A 25,090-nucleotide genomic window follows, 5' to 3' on the forward strand; every position below is an offset into this window, starting at 1 on the left:
GGAACAGTTCAGCGCCCACAATGTTGCGACTCCTTTCGCCATGCACACGACAGAACAGGGCACAAGTATATTCTTTTTAGCACAGTTTATGCTGAGAGGCCCAACTACAAGGTCAACACAAGCAGCATCAACGGCACTTGAAGAGACACGAACGGGTGTCAGGCACCAAGATGGTGCTATCACTTCATCGATCACGCTGAGTGTGTTCCTGTCTTCGCCACGTGAACTTTGTTCAGAAAGTGCCGGTATGAATAACTGGTTTAACGATATTTCGCCACTACCACAGTCGACGGAAGCGCCGCATTGCTCAAGAAAATCGATACCAAGAATCACGTCGTGCGAACAACGAGGAAGAACCAGGAATTCCAACGCAAACACTTTTCCAGCCAACAAAACACTCACAGCACAAACACCGAGGGGATGAAGCCACTCGTCGCCTACTCCACGAAAGGTAATGGCGTCGGTCCAAGAAAACATAACTTTGGGGCCTAGCCGATTTTTGAAGGCGAGGCTCATCACAGACACAGTCTCCCCAGTATCAACTAAAGCCATCGTCGGTATTCCGTCAATCAACACATTCACTTTGTTTTTTATCATCACAACAGGCAGAGGTATATCTTGCAAAGACCGTCCGGCGACCTCACTTCCATCGGCCGCGGATGCTAGTTTCCCGGCGGCGGAGGAGACGTACGACGCCGAGAGGACGGCGAGCGACGGGGTCGGTTAGATGGTGGTGTAAAACTCCGCTCAGAGGCTGGGGAATCGCTGCGTCTGGTCTCGTGCGAAAAACGGTCCCTCGGAAACAAGTCGGTCGTCCGCAGGTCATATGATGTACCGGTTCCTGGTGGCGAGAACATGGGTGGTGTCCTTCGTGATGGGCGGCGTTGACGACAATACCCAGCTATGTGTCCTGTGGAACCGCAGTTGTAGCACACGGGAGGGTCGCGGCTCATGCTGTGTTCGTCGAAACGAATCCTAGGCCGCTGCGGACGACGAGCAAGTTCGTTATCATGCGGGTAACGGGTCTCTGCAGCTCGCTGGAATCCGTTATATCGGTCGTAAGCCGCATCACGGTAATAGGGTCGGTGCTGTCCTTGTGTCAGCGGGACGTAGTCAGGTACGGGGTCTCGAGCATAAAAACTCGGTTCTCGTTGTGCTCGAGCGTGATAGGAAGGGCCTCTATCGTAGAGACGTGGCTGTTGTCGAGGCGTGAGATCGTACTACTCAATCCCCTTCGCCGCTTGATGCGAGGAGAAGGACGCAACGTGTGGCTCGAACTCTAGTGGCAGGTGGGAGTGATGACTGCTTGGTTGTGCCACTTGCGCGTACAGGTTGAGTTCCTCACGGACTATTTGCCGGATCGTTGATGCGAGATCGAGCGGCTGGTTGCTCTCTATGCTTGCAACTGTCGTCACATTGGCTAGCCTGCCAAACTTCGGCGTGATGCGCCTCGTCTTGAGTTGTTCGAAAGTGCGACAGTGCCGAATGACATCGGCGACGGAAGTCAGGGTGCCTTTCGCGATGAGGAAACTGTAAACGTCCTCGGCGATTCCTTTTAGAATGTGTCCAACTTTGTCTTCTTGAGTCATTCCAGAGTCCACCATCCTACACAGTTTTATGACTTCCTCAATGTAAGTCGTGCAGGTTTCGCCTGGCACTTGTGCGCGTTGCATGAGCGTCTGTTCTGCTCTCTTCTTTTTCGTCGTGGAGTCACCGAAACGCTCTTTGATTTCAGAAACAAATCTGTCCCACGTCCTTAACTTTTCCTCGTGATTCTCATACCATACTAACGCAGTGTCTGTTAGGAAGAACACGACGATCGAAAGCTGGGAAGCGACATCCCACTTGTTGGCGGCACTCACCCGTTTGTAATGGATGAGCCAAGCCTCGACGTCTTCATCCGGCCTTCCGGCGAAGGGACGGGCATCTCGTATCTGTGGAGCAGAACTGGTCGGCGTAGAAGTTGAGGGGGGCTGTGGTCCGTCGGTGTTGTGGAACATGTCCAGCCCAGATGGGTTCGGTGGAAGTCCAGCAAGGCGACGGCTCCGTCGAAGAACTTGCGGCTCAACCTCCGTTTTCGGGTGTCGAGTACCCAGCACCTTCCACCACAACTGTTACAGCGGGTTGTGATAAGAGGGTTTTATTTACAGGAGATGGATGATGGTGGTAGCTCGCTGCGGCCTTGCAAAAAACGCCAGGCCTGCGCTGAAACCGCAGCACAGTCACAGCGAAAGCTGGAGGAGCGGCGTTTCTAGAGCCCGTTGTCAGCTCTCTTGTGGCTACAATACAAGTACACTAGAAAGATACCCACTACGCCATAAATCACAATTTTTGTGAAGTTGGGAAGCACCTACTAAGCCATTATTCGTCATTGTGCGGAGAAGCGAGGCACCAGCCGCACGTCTGTAAGGAATTATGTGCACTTTGTTGACGCGACTACTGATGATGATGAAGAATTATGGCTCAGCCCTTTGTAATGGGTTGGAAGCTTTAAACGACCCACCAGTTAAGTAATTTGCATTGGGTGACGCCCGGTTGCTATTTCCCTCTCCCGTCATGCTGTATACCATACGTTGCCGTGGGAGAGAGACGGGGAGAGGTGAAGAACTTTACTGAGACCCCAAGTAAATGGATCATGCGCTTATGGGATTCTTTGGCAACCAATACAAATGCACTTGCGAGGAACCCACTACGCTCTAAATCATTGTAATTTTACTGAGACCACGAGGAAATGCATCATGCCCTGATGGGCTTCATTGGCAACCAATACAAGTGCACTTGCGAGAAACCCACTACGCTCTAAATCACTGTAATTTATCTGAGACCCCGAGGAAATGGATCATGCGCTTATGGGCTTCCTTGGCAACCACTACAAGTGCACTTGCGAGGAACCCACTACGCTACAAATCATTGTAATGTTTGAGAAGTAGGGCAGCAGGCACTGGGCCATTTTTCGTCATTCTACGAAGCCGTGGTACCTGCTAAACGCATGTAAGGCATTATGCGCACTTTGTTGATGCTGTGCCTGACGACGATGAAGAATTATGGCAGAGTCCTTTGTAATGGGTTGGAAGCATTCAACAACCTACTCATTGCGCAATTAGCATTGTGTGACGCCTGGTTACAGAATTCGCGTTGTGCAACGCGTTGCGCGACGCTTGGTGCTTATTTTACTCTCTACCACTCTATATTGCATATGCTAATGTGATTCCTTCCCGACACGAAGTCTGTATAGGACCTTTTTGCATAGCAGTTCCAAGCACCAGAATGGCTCAGAGGTTGAATACTGGGCTCCCACGCAGAGGGCCCGGGTTCGAACCTCGTTCCATCCTGGATTTTTTTCTTATTTCGAGCGATACTGGTTACGGACACCGGCGGAGGCGGCGGCGGCGGCGGCGGCGGCGGACAACTACGGCGCCAAAAACGGCCGGTGAAATGATCTCATAACAGCTTTCGCTGTAAAACCGTTCGTTCTCCTCTTCTTCTCCTTCTCTTCTCTGTCTTTCGCATGACCGTTACAATATATATATACATACATATATGGCGGCCGCAGCTGATTTCGTTCTCTCATACCACGGCTGAGGGCAGCATTCTCGCGGCGGGCGAATGCGCCAGTCACGTGGTTCTTTTTGTATTTCGCGGGCTTTCTTTGCAGCTTGGAAAAAATGGTATAAGTGAGACTTTCTTTATCGCAAATAATGGAATTGGGGTTTCTGAAGACGCTCTCGAACTTTGCAAGCCGCATTTCTTCCCTACAGTCAATATTTAACAATTTAATTAAATAATCATAATTAACAAATTAGTTAATTACCAAACAAAATATTGTCTGTAGTGCGCAAGGTGACTGTCAATAATTTGCAAGTAATTGCACTCGCCTGCCTCTAATATTGTATTTTTAAACCCTTGGCTAAAGATAGCTGGGACACACTGTGTATCTTTTATTCGAGGTTGACACATACGATACATTTCATTTATATTCCTTGGTATTACGTGCCGAAACCACGATATGATTACGAGGCACGCCGTAGTGGCACCGGATCAATTTGGACCACCTCGAGTTCTCTAACGTGCACCTAAAGATCAGTATATGCACGGGTGTTTCAAGAAATAATGTGTCCAACCTTGTAAAAAAATCTGGAAAATGCGATATTTGATTTCTGTCTTCAGAATTGGTTTTTCTGTAGTAGCAGGGATTTTAAGATGGCTAAATAATTTATTTGGGACTGTAATTAAAAAGTTTAATTATTACCTTTTCAATTAGTGGAGTTAGGTGGTTGTGTCAAGTGGGAGAATTGAAGTTCTTCATGCCAGAAACCCAACCCAACTTTTTGATTTCGAAAAAGCGGCATCTAGTAATAAATACAAAGTAATGAAATTCAACCAAATTTAATGGCGAAACCTAGACAGAAACATGGAAGAACGCAACTGCCATATTCTTCTGAGACGCCCAAAATGAGTCAATGACTTTTTCTGCAGCGCTAGGCATCTTAAGACGGTTAGAGACATGACTTGAGACAGTAAGTAAGAAAGTTAATTAACTTTTTAATTAGTGGAGTTAGGTGACTTTGTCAAATTAGGGAATTAAATTTCTTCGTGCCAGAAACCCATCCCAACAATGAGATTTCGAAAAAGCGGCCTCTAGTAATAATTACGAATTAATGAAATTCAACCGAATTCGATGGCTTTCGCTGTTGAAAGCCGTTGCATTTCGTTGAATTTCATTACGGCACAACATTACTAGAGGACGTTTTTCGAAATCTCAAAGCTCGGATAGGTTCCTCGCATGAAGAACTTCAATGCTCCCATTTCACACAATCACCTAACTCCACTAATTAAAAAGTTAATTAATGTAACTTTCTTAGTCACTGTCCTAAAGGATGTCCTTAACTACGTTAAGATTCCTCCCGCTACAGAAAAAGCAATTCTGAAAGCCGCGAGCAAATATCGCATTTTCTTGATTTTTTTAGCAGGTTGGACCCATTTCTTGAAACACCCTGTATACACGGGTGTTCTTGCATTTCGCCCCCATCAAATTGCGGCCGCCGTGGCCGCGGGAATCCCACCCGCGTCCTAGGACTTAACAGCGAAACAGCTTAACCGCTGAGCTACCACCGCGGGCAAAGCAACATTTCGATGCATGTACACACCGGATTTTCCGACCGATCGCCCGCTACAAAGCGCACGGCATCATTAATAATCATCATCAACAACTAATATCCTCTAGCGGGCCCGGGTCGGGCCTGGTCATTAACAAGCGCGGCCTGTATTAGTTTATAATGAACGCCCGGGCCCGGGCAGGGCTCGGGCTGGGTTTGGTCATGTACGCCCGGGCCCGGCCCGCACTTGGAACCACGGGCCCGGGCTGGGATCGGGCTTCATAAAGCGGGCCCGGGCCGGGCCCGGCCCGTGCAGTGCTCTAAAACAGGCTGTACATATTAAGAGCAGAGCTGCGGTTAATGTGATCATGTTATTTACGTAAGCCGACAGGCTGTAAGTTAGATTTTTAGATGAGGGAATATATTATTAGCCCGAGTACCTTTCTGGTGCAAATGTGGCCATTACTAAACGAAGCAATGCTCCAGAAAAAAAAATTGCAGCAGCTTGACTGGCTTAACGTCGCGAAGACTGGTTAAACAACGCTGGTGGTGGCTTCATATTGCTATTTTTATTATACTTTTAGTGGACCGGTGTTGAGTTGTGAGGCTTGCCGAATTTCTGTGGCATATACCCGCTAGCCTAGTTATAGGCAGCTTCTTCATCTTTTAGTTGACCGGAGGTGAGTCGTGGACGTTGTTTAATAGCTGTGGCACAAACCGGCTCGGACCCTGCCGGCGGCAAGTTATATTTTCGTCCACTTTACTTTCTTCGAATTTATACCTTATTTACTACCCTCTACTTTGCGTGCCATTATTGTCTATTAGCTCTCATTATTATTGTGTCTATGAAAACAAAAAACGAGCCCTAAATGTCATCTTCTTTCCTTCATTCATAGCGAGGGTCTCGTTCTGGCAGATTTGATGCCTTCAGGTTGTATGGGAGAGATTATTGGTCAGCTGCCAGCTCGTTAAAACATCACGTGCTACGTGACGCCAACAGGCAGAAAAAGCGTGTTCCACACTCACTGCCATGGCTGCGATTGGTGCTAACACTCCTAGGTTTGAATGCACATTTATACGTCCTAAAGTGGACGGGAGGATGACCGCCTCCGTAGCTCAGTGGTAGAGCATCGGATGCGTGATTCGAAGGCCGCACGTTCGGTCCCTACCGGCGGCAAGTTATCTTTGCGTTCACTTTACTTTCTTCGCAATTATATTATAATTACTACAAAGACCATCCCCTGTACTTCCCTTGGAATTATTGTCTGTTAGTTCTCATTAACATACCAGCTAGGCTATTTATAGACAGCTTCTCCATTTTTTTTAACCTGATAGCGTTTAAGAGCTCGTTTCGCACAAATTCTGGTGTCGGCGTCGTTGGCTGTGCGCGAAAAATGATCACCTTGTCCGTGACCGAACAATTGAGAAAGATGCACATAAAATAAATGATAAAAAATCTTCGGTTCGAGTCGAACCCAGGCAGTCTGCGTGGCAAGCAGGTGTTCTACCACAGAGGCACGCCATTGCTTGAAACTGCTTCGGCAAAAAACACTATACGAGTGTAATGTAGTGGAAGGAGTCTCCTTAACGCATGTAATATTGCGTGGCAGAAGCATAGAATCGCGCCAGGCGTCAAAACATGTGGATTGCGCAACGAGTGGGTGTTTCAAAAGCCCACCCATTACAAAGCGCTCACACATACTTTATCATCATCAGCTGCAAAAGCATCAACAAAAGTGAGCAGCTGAGTAGGCTCGCTCATTGCCTTGCGGACGCGTAGTGGGGCCTTTGCAGATTCGCAAAAGGAAGAATTATGACGCAGTGGGCACTCAACAACTGTACTTGCAGTAGGCATTCTATGATAGTTTGAAACGGCAAATGTTACGCACACTGACATTCGTTTCCTTACGGCATGGTAGACTCATGCACCGAGAACCGAAGCTAGGCTAGCAATTGAGAAGGCGATGCGCACGGGGCCCCATTACGCTATCGCGTTGCACTCTTGACGCCGAAGCTCAAGCACCCTTCAAGATTTTGTAGTGGCCCAGAGGTGAGTAGTGGAGCTTTCCAATTCCTGTGACACATACCCGCTAGAAGCAGCGTTACGCTCCGCAGTGGTTTACCTCGTCCTTAAGGAACTCCGCGGTTAAAAGCACAGAACCAGTCGACATTTTTCAAACTGTGCACGTGACGAGCCACTTCTGTGGATGATGGAACATTTTCAGATGTCATGAGGTGCTTCTTACATGCAGGCCCTTCTAGCTGCCCGAAGAACACCCGTGTGCTCATCGGTGTGTGGTGGTTAGCCGTTGTCTTTGCTACCACTTCTTTCACAAGTCACATGCAGGCCAGCATGGCCATAAAGACTGAGGTTCCTCGTCTAGAAAGTGTTGCAGATATCATCAAGCACCGACGCATTGTGCCCACTATTATCGATGGCATGGCTTTCGACGTCTTTTTCAGGGTGCGTATGCTTATTCATTGCGCACAGAGTGTGTCCAATAGACGTGTTCGACAAAGTTGGCAATCGCCTCAGTGATGCCGTAATACTGTGAGCTATATTGAATTATTACGCACCAGATCGCGCAATGACATAGTGAAGTTCAGACTTTTATAGCGAAACTGTAAGCCACTGGTAGTGTGGGATTTTTCACAGCGTGTTTTCATTCTCCCAACTGAAAAAAGTGGCCGATCTGGAAGGTTGCAGAATACCAGCGCAGGTGAAGAAAAGTTCGAATAGTTCTCCAATATGACTACTACTGCTACAACAACTACTACTACTACGAATTCTCCTACTGTTACTACTTATACTAATAATAATATAACCGAATAACGGTGTGTATGGCTCGGAATACGTCACCCCGGCACGGTGAGAGGCCGAGGTGACACATGTCTTGACGCGGAAAAGGCAGCAAAATGCTTCGCTTCGTCTCGTGCGAGTGCCTTGCCGTCTACACATGTGGTAGGAATGCCAGAGAAGGCAGTGTCGCTCCGTCGTATCACCTGACGCGAGCGAAATTAATAAAAGTGGTGCGATTTGACGTCGGCACTGAAAAGCGTATTCTCGTCTCGACTGCGTTTGAAGATTTCTCTGGCTCAGACGGGAGGAAATTGCCGAAGATGACTGCGCATGATGAAATGTAGTTCTCCAAGCGGCTGCTTGTATTCGTGACGAGCGTGGCCCCCTTGGCTGGACATCCAATTTCGAAGAGTCAGAATGGCAAATAAATTTTTAAAAGAGGCATTTTCAGCTGACCGTGGGAAGCATTATGATTTTTTTCTGGTATACCTATCTAAACAGTTTTCTCAGTACAAATTGCATCTTTAACCTCATACAGCGTAACCGTAGTCGTTTAGCAGTAAAGTGTCGCGCTGTGAGTACGCGGGCTCGATTCCCGGCCATGTTGGTCGAATTTCGATGGATAAAGTTGTAAGAGCCCGAGTGCACTTACAGTTAGGTCTTCTTTAAATATCCCCAGCTGGCCAAAGTAAGCGCAGAGTCACGCCCTACGGCGTGCCTCATTGTCACACCGGTATCGGCACGTAAAACTTCATAATGAAGACAGCGTAATTAGAACTGTGTAATGATGAATAATTTTGAGGAAAAATATTTAAGCTCCTAAATATATGAAGGAATAGCAATAGTTATGCTGTTACAACTTTGCGCCCGGAGTTTGTAGTTTAAAAAACATACTGTCAACGAACTTCCCGAGTACTTTCCGCTATTTTATATTGTACTCTGAACTCGTGTTCAGAGTACAATATGTCGTGTATATGCCGCCATATGACATGTCGTGATATGTCGTCTATGATATATCGCAGTGTCCTTGCGTGAAGGTTGTGGAGTGTTTTTCTGCACTTCTATCGGGAATGACCTTGTATGCCTCTCTCTATATATCTCCAAGAGACAAAGTATAGTGCATGTACAATCGTGCAATAGAGCATCACTCTCCGTTTTTGTATCAGACGCCTCATTCATTTATTTTCCAATTGGCAGACTTCGGCCAATGCCGAGGACCGAGAGCTTTGGCACCGTGTCCAGCAACACCGCAGCCAGCTACCGTTCAATAAAGTTTTCCGACGGGAGACATATGAAGCTGTACTGGATGGCCGACAGGTAAGATAAACCGGTTGAGCTGTATATTTTATTTTGCCGCAGCGGTGGTCGATTAGCTCGAGCGCCCGCCTCCAATGTGAGTGGTACTGTGTTCAGTTCTCAGTGCTGCTAGGCGCCCACCGGTTTTTTATAATCGGAGAGTGGTACCTGGTGCCCGTGTTGCGTGCACTTTCTCAAAAAGCTGGCATCTGCTTTTTTATATTCTCTTTGACTCCCGTTTGCGCTCTCCTCAGCGATGCTGAACTGTGCTCGTTTATAGGTTGCAGTCGTTATTATCCTGAAACAACCACTGCTACTACGTGTATATATTGAGCCCGCATGGGTAGATCAATGTCTCAGGGAAGCCAAGCTGAACGAAGGGGGGCTGCTGCACGCGGTTTCCAGCGCCTATCTGCCGAAAACCGGTCGCTCGTTTCGCTGTTTCACACGCGAAAGGCCAACGGATGTTTCGCTCGCCTCGTAACAGCGAACGCAGTAAAAAGTGAGAGGTGCAAGCGAAACGCAACAACTGGCATCCCACAAACAGTACTAAGATATCCGAGATTAGTTGTTGACCTTACGTAGCGTATGACCGTCCATTTTTATCGTTGGCCGTGAACATGCTGTTAAACGAATTCATGCAGAAATTCAAGAGTTGTCTCGCTATAGCTAATCTATAATCATTGTGTGAAACTGCTAGTACAGAGGATCTGTCACGCTTTTCGTGAGGCCGTGCGCAGTCAAGAGAAATTCTGCCCATATTGCCTATGCCTACTTAAGCCAACTTAAGCTTAGATAAGCCTAGTTAAGACAAGCTAATTAAAGCTCAGGCTAATCAAGCTAAGTCAAGCCAATCAATACTAATCGATATCACTCAATACTGATCTATACTAATCGATACTAATGAAGCTGCCGGATTAAGCCAAGTTAAGCTTAAATAAGCCTGGTTAGGCCAGTATATCCCGGCCCAATTAAGCTTCGACCAACACTAGTCGATGCCAATCAATATTGACTGATAAGAATTAAGGCAGATTATGCCAGATTAGTGTGGATTATGTCGGATTACAGTAATCCAAGGACCGAATAATTTGGTGTTCAATTGAATTTAATTACGCTAATCCCGTCTAAGATGAGATGGCCTAGCCATGAGGTAGATTACACCTGACTGGATTCAGTTAATTCAGATTAAGTCGGATTAACCTAATCTGGATGAGCTAATCCTGAACAAGTCTATATTGAGTAGGTTGAGAATGCCTAGCCAGTTGGATTAATCAGTATCACTGCATTAAGCTAATAATGAACAAGTCAATTTTGAGCAAGTTGAGAATGCCTAGCCAGTGGGATGGATCCGTAGGGCCACATTAAGCGAAGTTGGATTAAGCTAATCTGGATGAAGGCAGTCTTGAACAAGCTAATTTTGAATAAATTGAGACTGTATAGCCAGTTAGATGACTGAGAATGACCACATTAAGCCGATTCCGATTAAGCCGGATTAAGCTCATCAGGAATAATCTAAACCTGAACAAGTCAATTTTCAGTAAGTTCAGATTGCTTTGTCAGTTATATGAATAGTATAGCTAGATTAAGCCTATCCGGATTTGCGCGGATTAAGCTCATCCGGATTGACCTGACTAAAGCATCACTGACAAACCCGTGAAAACTTAGACACCCATTCCCGCCAAAACAACGCGAAGCTCAGGCATGCCATCGCGAAGACTTCCACGACACCAGGTGCTAGCAAAAGGCTTTGACGCCTAGATGACCATAACAACCGCTAGAGCACCTTGACCAGGCCATGTATGTCATGACGCACATGAAATGCATAACATGATTTTCATGTTATGACCAGTCACTTATGTTTGTAATGCGCTCTTGTCATTCCTTGCTAATTTTGGTATACATCAAGTTAATCAAACGGCCGCGAGAGCACGATAACCTAGGCGTCCAGTTAGGTTATAGATACGCTCAGAATGCCTTTGGTTTGCCGTGAAATGCTTTAGGTTTAATAATAATTCCATAACACATTGGTTACAACCAATATATGAGCAAGCCCTACCGTCAGAACAGATAAACTGAGCCAAATGTCCGCGCATTTTACTGAAGGCGGTCCATCGCTGCATCCCAGGCAGTGCCAACGAAAGGGAACGTTTGAACCAAAATGGCGCCCACAAAAGCAGCGTCTCCACCCTGTAGCGGAGGAGGCCCACACATCGAGCCACCCTAGCTGTTCAAAATGTAGAGCACCATCTGTCGACAAGCGCGCCAGCTCGATCCACCATCATTTGATGGGCGCGAAAACGAAACCAGTCGAAAATCGCAGCGGTCAATTGTTAGCTGCTCGTTTTTCATCTTCGCTCTGCTATGCATTGCCAACGCTTCGTGCGCTGTTAAGGCAACAAGGAAGCCGTGACAAAGGCGGCCACAAGGTAACGCTGATTTTAATCCGATGTGTTTGGTATCTGAGCAACGAAAAAAAAAATCACAGTTTCACCTCATGGGCGAAGCAATGAATGCGATAGCAACAAATTGAAGTGTTATACGAAGTGAGGCTGGTAGCTAACTGCTGTTATCCGATCTCGCGTAATTACAAAACGCTGCTGTAAGAGAATACGGCCGTTCCAAGAAGTGACTATGTGCTCTGGCCGCATAGGCACTTCGCGTTGAGAGCGCAGCATTTAGAAGGGTATACAAGCCGCCCGCTGTGATGGCTGTCGAGGTGATGGCGCCAGCGATCGTGACCGCGCCATTTCATTTAAAGTCAAAAGTTGCTGCTCGCGCGACACCCCCCCCCCCACCCGCCTCGCGTCTCCTCACGCTCGCTAAAGACGGGCGGGGTGTTTCCTGTCTGCTTCGACGGCAGGTCTCCCGAGCGGGGTGATGTTATCGCTTGCACCCTCCGAGCGACAGAAATGGGCCAGCTCGTTTGACCTCTGCTTCGGCCGCATTCGTCGCCCCCGCTCGCGCGCTTTTACCCGCGGTAGAACATACAATGCGCGGAGGATCTTAGCAATTTGTACTTCATACCGGAATGACATGACGGCAACGGCGACGGCAAAAACCCGTCGAGACTGCCCATATAATTGCTATCGCAATATAAGAGCACCGATGCGAACTCATTTCGTCAACAAGCCCACTGCGCTTTGGCTTCCGAAATTACCGGCGCTCTGAAAAGCGCTCTTCAACATGAATTCGTATGTCACCGTACAATTTTTTTTTGCCTCGGCTGCGATATAAGCTAGGATTGCCCAAGAAATGTTTGATATGCGCATTTTGAAAGAACACGGACATCGCGCGCACGTGTGAGCTAGAGCATTATCGATCAACATTTGCTTGTCAGTGTTGGTAATCGACGAAAGCGAAGGCTTACGGGTGTAAACGTGTGTAAGGCTCCGTTGACAGCTTCAGATGAAAAGTATACACGTCGTCCAAATTATCACGCAGCACGATTGAAAAAAACCAATCGCATTACCCGAAAAAAACCTGCTGCATATTGTTCCTAGTACAGTGGAGTAGCCGCGAGCAGTTCTTTCGTTACCTAGATTTATTTATGTAATTGTGATTATTTAATTCGAGAAGTTCTGTTCTAATCATTGAAGCGCCAATGAGGCAGTTGTAGCCAGCCACGTGGGGCATCTAACTGCGGAATTTTCAACGACGTACTAAGTGCGTACTCATTTTTTCTAAGTGATAAACAATCCCCGCGCAATATGAAAAGCACCACGTCACAGCGCTCCCAGCCGCATTAAAGTCGCTGGATATTTTTTTGGAAAGTACTGTCTTTTAACCGAGCCGCCGCGACGCGCACCATCCTCTCCCGCCTCTTGTCTCGGCGCTCTCCGGAGCCCCGCTAGGGCCGTCGCCCCAGTAAAATTCATTCCCATTGTTAGGATAAAAATAATAAAAAATAAAGTCACGGGAAAGACCTGTTCCTGCCGAAGCATACGAGGTTTAAAGCCAATAAATATAAATGAAAAGCGGTTTAAATATAACCCAAAGCGCAAAATTTAGAAGGAAAGCCAATTAGATAAAAGAAAAATATGGGCAACGGTAACACATTTGGGTCCCAAGGTGTTGGGACGGCGAGCGCAGATACCCCGTGGGCTTTTTTTACAGCGAAAGCTGTTATGAGATCATTTCACCGGCCGTTTTTGGCGCCGTAGTTGTCCGCCGCCGGTGTCCGTAACCAGTATCGCTCGAAATAAGAAAAAAAAACCGAAATAAAAAAAATTCCAGGATGGAACGAGGTTCGAACCTGGGTCCTCTGCGTGGGAGCCCAGTAGTCAACCTCTGAGCCATGCCGGTGCTTGAAACTGCTTTGCAAAAAGGTCCTATACAGGCTTCATGTCGGGAAGGAACCACATTAGCATATGCAATATAGCGTGGTAGAAGAGTAAAATAAGCACCAAGTTTCGCACAACGCGAATTCTGTAACCAGGCGTCACACAATGCGAATTGCGCAACGATTAGGTTGTTAAATGCTTCCAACCCATTACAAAGGACTCTGCCATAATTCTTCATCGTCATCAGGCACAGCATCAACAAAGTGCGCATAATGCCTTACATGGGTTTAGCAGGTACCAACGCTCTCCGTAGAATGACGAAAAATGGCACAATGCCTGCTGCCCCACTTCTCAAAAATTACAATGATTTATAGCGTAGTGGGTTCCTCGCAAGTCCACTTGTATTGGTCCATTTCCTCGGGGTCTCAGTAAAGTTATTCACCCCCCCCCCCTCTCTCTCCCACGTCAACGTATGTTATACAGCATGACGGGAGAGGGAAATAGTGACCGGGCGTCACCCAATGCAAATATACATAACTGGTGGGCCGTTTAAAGGTTTCAACCCATTACAAAGGGCTGAGCCATAATTCTTCATCGTCATCAGTCGTCGCGTCAACAAAGTGCACATAATGCCTTACAGACGTGTAGCTGGTGCCTCGCTTCTCCGCAGAATGACGAATAATGGCTTAGTAGGTGCTTCCCAACTTCACAAAAATTGTGATTTATGGCGTAGTGGGTACCTTTCTAGTGTACTTGTATTGTAGCCCCAAGAGAGCTTAACGGGCTCTAGAAACGCCGCTCTTCCAGGTTTCGCTGTGACTGTGCTGCGGTTTCAGCGCAGGCCTGGCGTTTTTTTTAATGAATAATGAGACAGGAGACGAAGGGGCAGAACGTGCCCAATGAAAATGAAACATAAAAATAAGAAAGCAAAGAAAAAATGAAATAAATAAAAAAGACAGGGTTAAAAGGAGTAGTAAAAGAAGAGAGAAAAAAAATTTAGTGGCAAAACAAGGCTTGACACTGCCACCAGGAACAGTCCGAGGCCCGCTGGAGTGCGGAATCCCCCCCACAAAAAGGGGGAAACCGCTAGAGTGGTCCTTGTCGCGCGAAGTCCAAATGCAACGGTGATCATCCAAGCCATGTCCAGCGCAGCCTGGCGATGACGACCGTCAGGGAAGCCGGATGACCAGGCCAGGCAGCCTCGCAGCAGGTTGTCGTGGCAGCGGAAAATGCAACAACGAGAATGTCCCCAGTGTATCGCTCACATGCAATTGCGCACCCGAAAGCCTCGTGTGGCTAGTAGTGATGCAGAACTATCGGTAATTGACTATCGATAGTATCGATAGTTTTTTTGAAACTATCGATAGTGTAAACAAACTATCGATAGTGCTACTATCGCCAAACTATCGATAGTGCAATCGGTAGTGCCATCGTTATTATTACTAGCAATATTACTGCCACGCGTGTTTATTGCAGAAGGGTTTCTTGAAGGGCCAGTTCGTACATGATACTGAGGGGAACAGCGCAAAAAACGGGACGGAGAAAGATTGAATACACAAGCGCTTGTGTCGTGTGTTCAATCTTTTTCCGTCCCGTTTTTTGCGCTGTTCCATGCAGTAGCGTGTTTATTGCTTTGTTTTGACGTATTGGTGTTCAGTCACCCACAAAGACTGTTAGCAATGTTTGACGCAGACCGTGCCGTAATGTTCGAGAAGCTTCAATTGTTTGAGATCATTCTGTTACGACTACGCGCCGAACGCGAATAGTCAAGTTTATTCGAGAGCTTACGCGAGCACCAGCGATAACGCTGGAAGGTTTGATGGCAGAAGTATAAAGGACGACGCGTTCCACCGATGATCAGATTACTCAACCGCTGACGACTGCTCCCGCCACTATCACTGCGCAGCATGCATCGCTTGTATCTTGAGTTTTGATTTTCTGGGCACAAGTTCGCCCAAATAAAGAGCTCCGTATTTCCCAGTCTTGCTGCAGCATTCTCCACAATCACAACCACTTGGCAACACTATAGATAGCGGTGTGAATGATGATGATGTTTCTGGCCGGCCATATTGCCAAAATATTTGCGATAGCCTACTACCAGCTTCACTTAACTTGTGAGCAAGTTTTGGCAGAGAAATTAATTATTTCCTCCGTGAAAATGGCGGAGTATATCCATCGATAAACTCGTATCCAAAAGCAAACAATTACACCCTACAATTACCTTCTTGATAGTTTTTTTTTTTATTTTGAAATCATAAAATGCAATGTCAATTTGGAGCCGCGCAGTCACACCACATGTAAAGGCTTCCTTTCTGCTGCAGCTGAACAGTTTGACTTTATGATCATGTGTCAGCAAAGCACTCTGGTGACGAACACAATCATGTCAACTTTCTTGCCCTTCAGCCTGCTCCTACGGCTAGACTATGTACCACGCGCGCGGGGAACCAAGTTTATTCTGCAGTGAGTCCGCGCTGTTGATTTTATACTATCGATAGTACCATCGAATTTCTTGCTATCGATAGCGCTATCGATAGTATTTTTCACCATCGATAGCTCGATAGTGACTCAGCTATCGATAGTATCGATAGTACCATCGATAGTTCTGCATCACTAGTGGCTAGGCCCACCGAGACCCAAGGGGCTCACCGGAATGGCCCCTGCGTGAGCCCCACCACACAACACCCCAGTACATGTGAAATGTAGTCCTAGGCGTGTGCAGGCAAACGAGGACCTCAAGACACGTGAGGCAATTGGGCACTGAGTGACCGCAATGAGCATATGAGGAGTGCCCTATTTCGAGGGCATTGCAGGACGACGTTATATAAGGCAGCGCGGTATGCGCCCTGTGGCTCTATGCGTGTAGGGTACGGAGTTGTCAGAGGACACGCGTGGAGGGCATGCGACATGTCCAAACAGTAGGACCCGTAAGGACACCGGGGTTCTCGCATGAGGTTGAAACGGTGGAATTGGTGCGGGAAGCGCCCATGGCCCGTAAAGAGTGTCACCAGCACAGGTGGGGGAGGAAAATACGGCGGTAGGGATCGCAGATCTTGTACCCACCGAAAGAGTTCGGTGTGGCGATTCTCCTCGCGACAACGGGCCGTCCAAAGGACCAATACCTCCCGCTGGAGTTGACTCCTGACAGCCTTGAAAGGGAGCGGCAGGGACCTTTCCAGGCCCGCACGGACAGCGCGCTGTGCGATAAAATCGGCGACCTCATTGCCGAACACCCCGGCATGCCCAGGCACATGGAAAACGTTCGCCGGCACCGACCGTGATATACGACGCAGTAAATCTCGTATACCGATTACATGCGGTTCGGCGTTACGGGGCGAAGCCAGGGCCCGAAGCAGCGACAGGCAATCGCTGTAAAAGGCGACAGGTTAGGTGTACTGCTCCGCAATGACATGCCCTAACGCCTCGTGGAACGCGACTACCTCGGCGGTGTATGCAGACATTGCCCGGAGAAGCCGAAAGCGGCCGACGCCCGGGAAACGATCGGGAAGTCCGAAAACGACAAACGCCGCGCCAGCCGAGATGGTAGTAAACGATCAATCTGTGTACACGTGGATCGCGGGAGCTCGTGAGGCGCCACGGGCCTGCGTACCCGAGAGGCGTACAAAAGGCCCCGCGGCAGGCACTGAGAGGATGAAGCGTCACCTGCTGGTGAGGGTTCGCCACCAAATCCGGCCGAAACCTGAGGACCCCGAACGCAATGTGCTGACGTAACGTGAAGAGTCTGAACTCGGCATCGAACCGCTCGAGTTCAATGTCTATTGGTTGCGCGTGCATAAGGACCTGCAACGCCGCCATGCTGGTCGCGCGAAAGGCACGTGTTAATGCCAACAAGGCAACTCTCTGGATGGTTACGAGGCGCGCATAAAGGCGGCGATCTACATGGTTCTCGCCCCACCACACCGGACGCGCGTAAGTCAGAGCCGGGAGGATCGCTTCACGGTACATGAGTACCTTGTGGGCAAGGCGAACGCACGACCGCTGCATATCAAAGAACGCGGCGACCCGGGCTGCGAGAACGGCGACCTTGTTCCGGGGTAATCGGCGTGATGAAAAAACGTGAGGCGCCGATCGAAAACTACTCCCAGGACGCGCAAGGAGTCCGTGAACGAAAGAGTGGGGTTGTACCCGCTGAGGCACACGGTGGGATGCACGCGCTCCGTGCCTCCAACTCCGTGAGAAACCAAGACACAAAAGTTCTTATCACAGTTGAGTGAGACCTTTACGGCGCGTGACCACTCAGTGACGCGGCGCAGGACGTCAGACGCCAAGACGCCGAGCGCATCACGCGAGGGCGCTGGCACTAAAATGATAGTGTCGTCGGCGTACGCCTGCACGACGACTCCTCGGGGCATGCGCAAAGACAAGAGGCTATCGATCACCACGTTCCACAGGAGCGGGGAAAGGGGAGAGCCCTGAGGGCTGCCCAGGGTCGGATGCGCCTCGACACGTCCCGCATGTGAACGGACGAAGACGGAACGATCGGCGAGAAACGTGCGCAATAGATGGTACAATTCACTGGGTAGTCCACGTTCGCGAAAGTAACGCAAGACGAGCGGGTGCCATACGCTGTCAAAAGTCCCATTAAAATCGAGTGACATGAGCACAGCAGGCATGCGTTCAGCCTTCAGGCGTAAGACGTGCGCCTTCAAGGCGTGGAGCTCTAGGAGCGAGCTGCGCCCCCGCGTAAAAGCATACTGCCGCGGATGAACGAGGCCACGTCTCCCAAGGTAGTGTTGTAAACGGCCGTTCAGCAAACGCTCGAGGGTTTTGCCGAACACCAAGCTGACGCAAATCGGCCTGTACGAAGAGGTGCGCTCTGACGGATGACCCGGCTTATGTTTAAAAGTCACTCGAGCGGTCCAACAGCGCGGAAAGTACCCGAGCGCGAGAGCGGCATCGGAGACCATCATGAAGAAGCGCGGATGGTATCGAAACAGCGCCTTCATTATGGCCGGCGAGATGTTGTCAGGGCCGGGAGCCGACTTATCGGGTGTGTTGCGCACCACGTCCACCACCTCAGTGAACGTAAACGGGACATCCTGGTACGACGACTGGTACGGCGCGGAAGCGAGTGAGCGCATAGACGCGTGAATGGGCTCGTCCGTGGTGCGATTGTCGACCGCGATCTTCGTGCGGAGAAGCAGCGCGGCAGACTAAGTGCGTGGACCTTAAAATGCCGTCCGGTGCCACCAAAGAAGGCAGGCAACGGAATTGCCGCAACCTGCCAAAAGCCAAAAGAGGGAAGCGCGTACGCACGACAGCGTGTATCGCGCGCCTAGCGAATGTGCCTGCGGAACACCGCAAGAGCCGAGGTATACTCCCTACGGAATACGGCGCGCAGCTGCGGGTCACGCGCCTGCTGGAAGCGGCGGGCTTAGCAGCGACCGCCGAACGCTCAACCGTCAATTCCGGCGTAAACCAAGGCTTGCCCGGGCCGTCGCCTGGGAAACGCGCACGAACATTTTTCTTGTGTTTTCATTTTGCGCCAGCGCTATCAGCTAGCCGGATGACTATCACTCTATCACCTACCAGCCAACACATAGGGCCGGCGCCTGCACGGCAGCCGGTTGGGAGAAGATATCGTAAAGCAGCGCCCCTGAACAGGCTCCCTGTGAGTTAGCCAGAAAGAAATAAACAAAGGAAAGGTAGAAAGGAAATCGTGACAGAGTTTATGCTTATCAAGGGACGTTTCCTTCACTTTCCCTGTTTCGACCAAAACAGGGAAAGTGAGGGCGCCATCTAGTATTTCCGTCGACGTGACGGTGCTCTACGGCGCTCTGCAATGCCTGGAATAAACGAACACACCTTATCACCGTCGGTTAGTGGTGAAGACTAGCCTTTCAGTGACGTAGGCGGTAGCTGCTAGTATTCCATCCTCGGTGGATGTACTATCGCGCTCAGTATGAGCTACATCACGCGAGCGCGTGGCCGAGCCCTCTGCAAGGTTGTAGAGTGGCGCCGATTATGGCATATTTTCGAGTTATCGGGAGACAGTTTGGCTGCTCGTACGAGCGCGCATCTCCCCCGCTTGCTTGCTCTTACCCTCGAAGTTATCATTTTGCAAGATGATATCACCGCAGGGCAAAACGAGGGCGAGGGTGAAAGCAAGTGGAGAGCAAGCAAGCGGGGGCGATGCGCGCTCGTGCGAGCAGCCAAACTCTCTCCCGATAACTCGAAAATATGCCATAATCGGCGCCACTCTACAACCTTGCAGAGTGCTAGAACACGCGCTCGCGTGATGTAGCTCATACTGAGCGCGATAGTACGCAGCATTTTTTGCGCTGGAGCTTTCAGCGAGCATTACCTTGGGGTGTTATCAGTACTCGTTCTTTGTCAGCGCCTCTTTCTTCGTGGTTTGAACGTCCGAGGAACATCAACCGTGCGTTGTCGTTGTTCGCGTGACTCATCGCGAGCTGGCAACATGCTGAGATGTTGAGACGCTATCACCAAGGTCGATTCAAATAGGTCGCGAAGCTTCGGGCGAAAAGCGGTTCAGAACCTATTGCCAACGACGCCAGCAAGGGGAATTATGGGTGCTGCGATTGAAGCGCGACTATGTTTGGAGGGAACAAACACTTATACCGAAAAACCAAGTTTTATTCAAGGGCGAAGCAATCTTGATATTTTACAAATTACATTTATTTTCGGAACAATATTATGTAGGTGCAATGTGCCAATAATGTATGATAGTGTTTAATTATTACAAAAAACCTTTTTCTTAGCGCCCCCTGAAGAAAGGCGCACGTCAGTGTTATTCAGTGCAGCTCTTGCAGTGCGTCGAAAGGCGCGCTCGTAAGTTCTTCTGCAACGACACGCCCCCTCACGTGTTCTGGTGTTTCGCACTTGCATGCGTTCTGTGAATTATTGTGGTGAGAACTTGATTTTGGTGTTCCCGAAGTGGCGAGGTGCGTTTCATTGTTGGTGAACGTGTTGGCTGCGGTGTTCAACGAGCAACGTTGAACACCACATCGCGGAAACACCACATCGCGGAAACGATGTGGTGTTCCAAGGATGCATAGCAACACGCGTATGCCTGGCGAGCCCTCTCTTCTAGATAAGACACCGGAGCAACGGTTCGGAGTAGTGTGCTTGCTGGATTTTCATGGATCAGTATTCCTGCTGCCCGGTTTCCTTCGTGAACACGCAGTGCCTACCTTATTTTCTGCTATCGGTGAGCAGATCGCTAAGTTATCTGTCGCGCTACAATTCGCATGTTTTGATACGTTACACGTAAGTTTAATTTATCGGAACATAAGGCAAAACATAGTGCATATAGTGTACGCACTTTTTATACTTATTACGACATTTGTTGCGCTTTGTGTAGGGTGTGATAAAATTGCGTTATTGTGACCATTGAATAAAACTGAAATATCATTATTTTGGCGGGACCAGGCGTCATTTCTTCTCGTTAGAACTGAAGCACACATGCAAAGTGCTCTTTAAGTCCCCTGCGTATGTGCGAAGCAAATCAGCAACGTTGCAAACATGAGAGGTACGCTGCTGCCTACTTTATTCACGCTGTGGAAGATGACGCGAACGCAGAATAAAAGTTCCAAGAATAAGGTTTCCTAGTAAAACCAAAGCGAATTGAACAGCGGTACACTTAAACACCGCTGTTTAGTCACGGGTCGATATTAGTTTAGCTAGCGTTGGCTTCAAGCGCACTCGCCAAGGGCTTGCCGGCTCGCAGTAGCGCGAGTCCTTAGCGTTCAGGGGCCTAATAAAAATATTTTGAGGTCAAATTTCGCGCTAGTGACAACAAAATGACGTCACTTTTTTACCGGATATTACATCACATCCGCTTTATTTTTTGTTCTGCCGGAAGTGTTCCCTCCTCACACAGATGGCGCTAAGCCCCATGAGCAGCTGATGAGCAGCCATTTTTTGAACGTATGGGCTTCTATGGAAGCTTCGCTACCATTTACATTTACCTTGCTATCACTGCGGCGGCACACTACAGCTTAACTCTCCGAGTACGCCGTGTTATAATCTCAACGAAAATACATTTCACGCAATTGCATTCTTTAAATATTATACTGTGCATTAAACAATCGCACAAAAAATGTTGAAAGCATTTTCCACACGTCCTATATTTCAAGTAGCCACAGCCAAGACTGGCCACTGCCTAGAAGCCAGCATACGCTCGAAAACGCCGTGAGTGTACCGTACGTCGCTCTGCGCTCGTACGGTACACTCACTCCTGTGTTGTGAGACATTCGTATCACCAACGGCCAGTGCAACAATGACGTCACAGGCAAGTGTTTCTTCAGTTATGGAACGCATAACGTGATACGCGCCAAACGTGATACTATCGCCTTTTGCGATCGTTTGAGAATACGGGCCTAGCCGCGGACGCCCCACCCGAAGCAGCACGTCACTTTTGGTGTTAGTTGGAAAAGAGCCGATAGCTGTTGTCTTAGCGTAGATAGTGCATGAATGGTTTTTGTTTGTTGCGCCACAGAACTTGTCACTACATAAGAGGATCGGCAAGCTCAGCATAAATGTGCCTTTTGCTTCGTGCTTGTCGCCATGTCTTATTCTAATGAGCAGAAGGCGAACGTGATCCTGGTGGTGCTTTCGTGGGAATGTGGTGCATGACCTTCTGCAGGATTGGGCGATCTGGTGATGGGGGTTGAAATAGCTCAGGAAATTCTTGTAGGATGGTGGACCAAGGTGCCGATACCTGGGTGTGGGCTTGTAGGAGACATCAAAGAAATTGCGCGGCGAAAACACGGACAGAAGACAAGTAGAAACACAGCGCAAACTTTCAACTGGATTTATTGTGCCACTGGATCTGCTTATATATGCCACAGTATACATCACGCATGCGCGCGAATGGAGGCGACGCGAAAAAGACCGCGCATCCAAAAAAATAATAATAATAATGAGTGAAATAAACAGTTACGCGTAGGAAGATCTTAGGAGCACAAGCTCCTTATGGGTGAGGGCCAGTGATGGTGAGCTAACTAACGCACAAATCACCTAAATTTATAATCGCCTCTGTCACTTCGCGAATTAGCTGCGTTCTGCCGCGTGAAACAACCGTACACAGAGCAAAGGAATGAATACAGCCACAATCTCGACAGTGGTTCGCCAAAAAACCCCCGGTGCGATTTTTTCATTCTATGACACTATCTATGACAAGAATCATTCTCTGACACTATCACCCGCAAAGGAACATCATGTTTGTGCGTTTTGCACTGAATACAGCATAAACCTGATGTTCCTTTGCGGGTGGTAGTGTCAGAGAATGATGCTTGGCAAATACCTTTGGCCGTGCATCTGCAAGATAAGCTGGGTCTTTTACCGGTCAATGATCCTTTTCTGGTTAAGAGCTCCGACAAGGTGATAGACTTCTTCAAGACTAATTCACACCGCTGCTTCCAGGCCTTTTCCATTGATATTAATGACTTATATTATCCTTTACCCCATGAGAGCCTACTGTCCTGTATCGAGCATTGCATTGATGAGTACGGTGCTGTCTCCTTCCAAGACGAGGCAGGAATCTCGTGCAGTAATTTTTTAAACATTTTACAGTTTTATCTTAATTCTACTTTATCACCTGGGATCGCCAATATTTTTTGTAGAAGAGTGGTGTGTGTATTGGCTCTTGAATTGCTCCCATTCTTAGTGACTTGTTTTTATTCCGTTTGGATCACATTTTGCTTCAAACGCAAGGCACCCCGTTTTTTAAAATTTTTAGATACGTTGACGACTTCCTCATTTTTATTGACTGTCCTTCTGATCATTTTGTTTTAGAAGCGAGCAAGGCGTTAGGCACGATTCAAAAGTGGCTAGTCCCCTTCAAGTCACGCAGGAGCTGCCAGTGGAAGGATCTATTCGCTTCCTTGATCTTAGCCTAACCTTTCATGACAGCCACACGTGTTGGTCGTACGAGCCGCGAGCCAACAAACCACTTTTGCCACACATGTCCGCGCACTCAAAGCTTGTCAAACGAGCCATAGTCAATTTGTGCTTCCCGAACGCCCTCAAAAAGTCTTGCTGCCACGTAGTGGGCGCAAGTTTTGAGCAGCAAATTAAACGTTTGTCAGCGGCAGGATATCCCAAAAACGCGCTGGTGTCTGTCGCGGAACACATTTTAAGAGGAGCGCGACCCAGAGGGCACTTGCCAGCCGCTGACGCTCCGTCCGGCAGACGTCCCAAAGCAGGCGTTGTACCCTACATACATGGGATTTCTCACAACTTGAAGAAGATTGCCCAGAAGGCAAACGTGAAGCTGGTGTTCTCGGCTCCCAACAAGCTCGCGAAGCTATGCAGGATCACGGATCCAAGTGCCGTCCCGCCAGAGATGTGTACTAAGCGGCACCGGAACAAGTTCGTTGAGTATGCCGAGCGTGTCGTGTACTGCCTCGCTATTTCGTGTGGGAGGTAGTACATTGGGAAAACCGGGCGATGCCTCAATGACCGGCTACGTGAACATCACAACAATGTAAAAAATGGCACCGGGGGTTTTTTGGCGAACCACTGTCGAGATTGTGGCTGTATTCCTTCCTTTGCTTTGTGTACGGTTATTTCACGCGGCAGAACGCAGCTAGTTCGCGAAGTGGCAGAGGCAGAGGCGATTATAAAATTAGGCGATTTGTGCGTTAGCTCACCATCACTGGCCCTCACCGATAAGGAGCGTGTGTTCCTAACATCTTACGCGTAACTGTTTATTTCACGCATTATTATTTTTTTTGGATGCGCGGTCTTTTTCGCGTCGCGTCCATTCGTGCGCATGCGTGATCTATAATGTGGCATATATAAGCAGATCCAGTGGCACAATAAATCCAGTTGAAAGTTTGCACTGTGTTTGCGCTTGTCTCCTGTCCGTGTTTTCGTCGCGCAATTTCTTTGACGTCATGGATCACCAACTAGCCCAAAATGCTGCTCTCATTGTAGGAGACGCAAGGGCGGTGCAGTTGTGGTGATGCCTTGTACGTACAGGTTGGTCGTGAAGTCCAGAAGGCAGTATTGGCGTAGGTCGACAAGCAAGTTGAACTTCCCCAAAAAAGCGGCACTCATGATCTGCCCGTGGACGTCAGCGACGGTGAATAGCCATCGAAAGGGGCGCTGCAGCCCGAGATGCAGCCCGAGATGGCGAGATGAAGTTTCGTTCTTTTGGGGTTCTCCCGTCGGTGCTGAGGATTCGAAAAATATTCGAAAAATATTCAGCATTTCGAATATGTACTATTTGACGCAAGTACCGAATCGAATAGAATGCTATTGATTCGTTATTCAAAATTTTCATATATTCGCACCAGCCTAAAATAAATTGAATAGAACGCTATTCGATTCGTTATTCGAAATTTTCGAATATTCGCACACCCCTAAAGTAAAATGTTTTGTGCACAAAGGAATGTAGCGAAGAAACTACAAAATAAAGCTAGTGGCGTCCCGAAGGGGTACCCCGCTTATAGTAACCTCGTGAATTGAAGCAGGCTAAAGCCAAAGTGCGATATATCCGGAAGCAAGCTGAAAAAACATCACAACAGGAATATATATTCCCTATTAATAGCGCAGTCACATCCAAAAGAATGTGGGATCAGCTGAGAAAGTCAAGGGGCGACTACTCCTCCTACACTATGCCCATTCTTACA

General features: G+C 48.4%; 1 protein-coding gene across 1 annotated transcript in view; it reads left to right on the forward strand.

Moving 5' to 3' along the window:
- Positions 1–25,090, forward strand: part of LOC125756980 (uncharacterized) — a 39,960-nt gene that overhangs the window by 9,208 nt on the left and 5,662 nt on the right. The window contains exons 2-3 of the mRNA XM_049412062.1: positions 7,349–7,560; positions 9,094–9,213. Of these exons, the coding sequence (XP_049268019.1) occupies positions 7,349–7,560; positions 9,094–9,213 (332 nt within the window). The remainder of the gene's footprint in view (positions 1–7,348; positions 7,561–9,093; positions 9,214–25,090) is intronic.

This window comes from Rhipicephalus sanguineus, chromosome 1, assembly GCF_013339695.2.
Source record: "Rhipicephalus sanguineus isolate Rsan-2018 chromosome 1, BIME_Rsan_1.4, whole genome shotgun sequence".
NCBI lineage: Eukaryota > Metazoa > Arthropoda > Arachnida > Ixodida > Ixodidae > Rhipicephalus > Rhipicephalus sanguineus.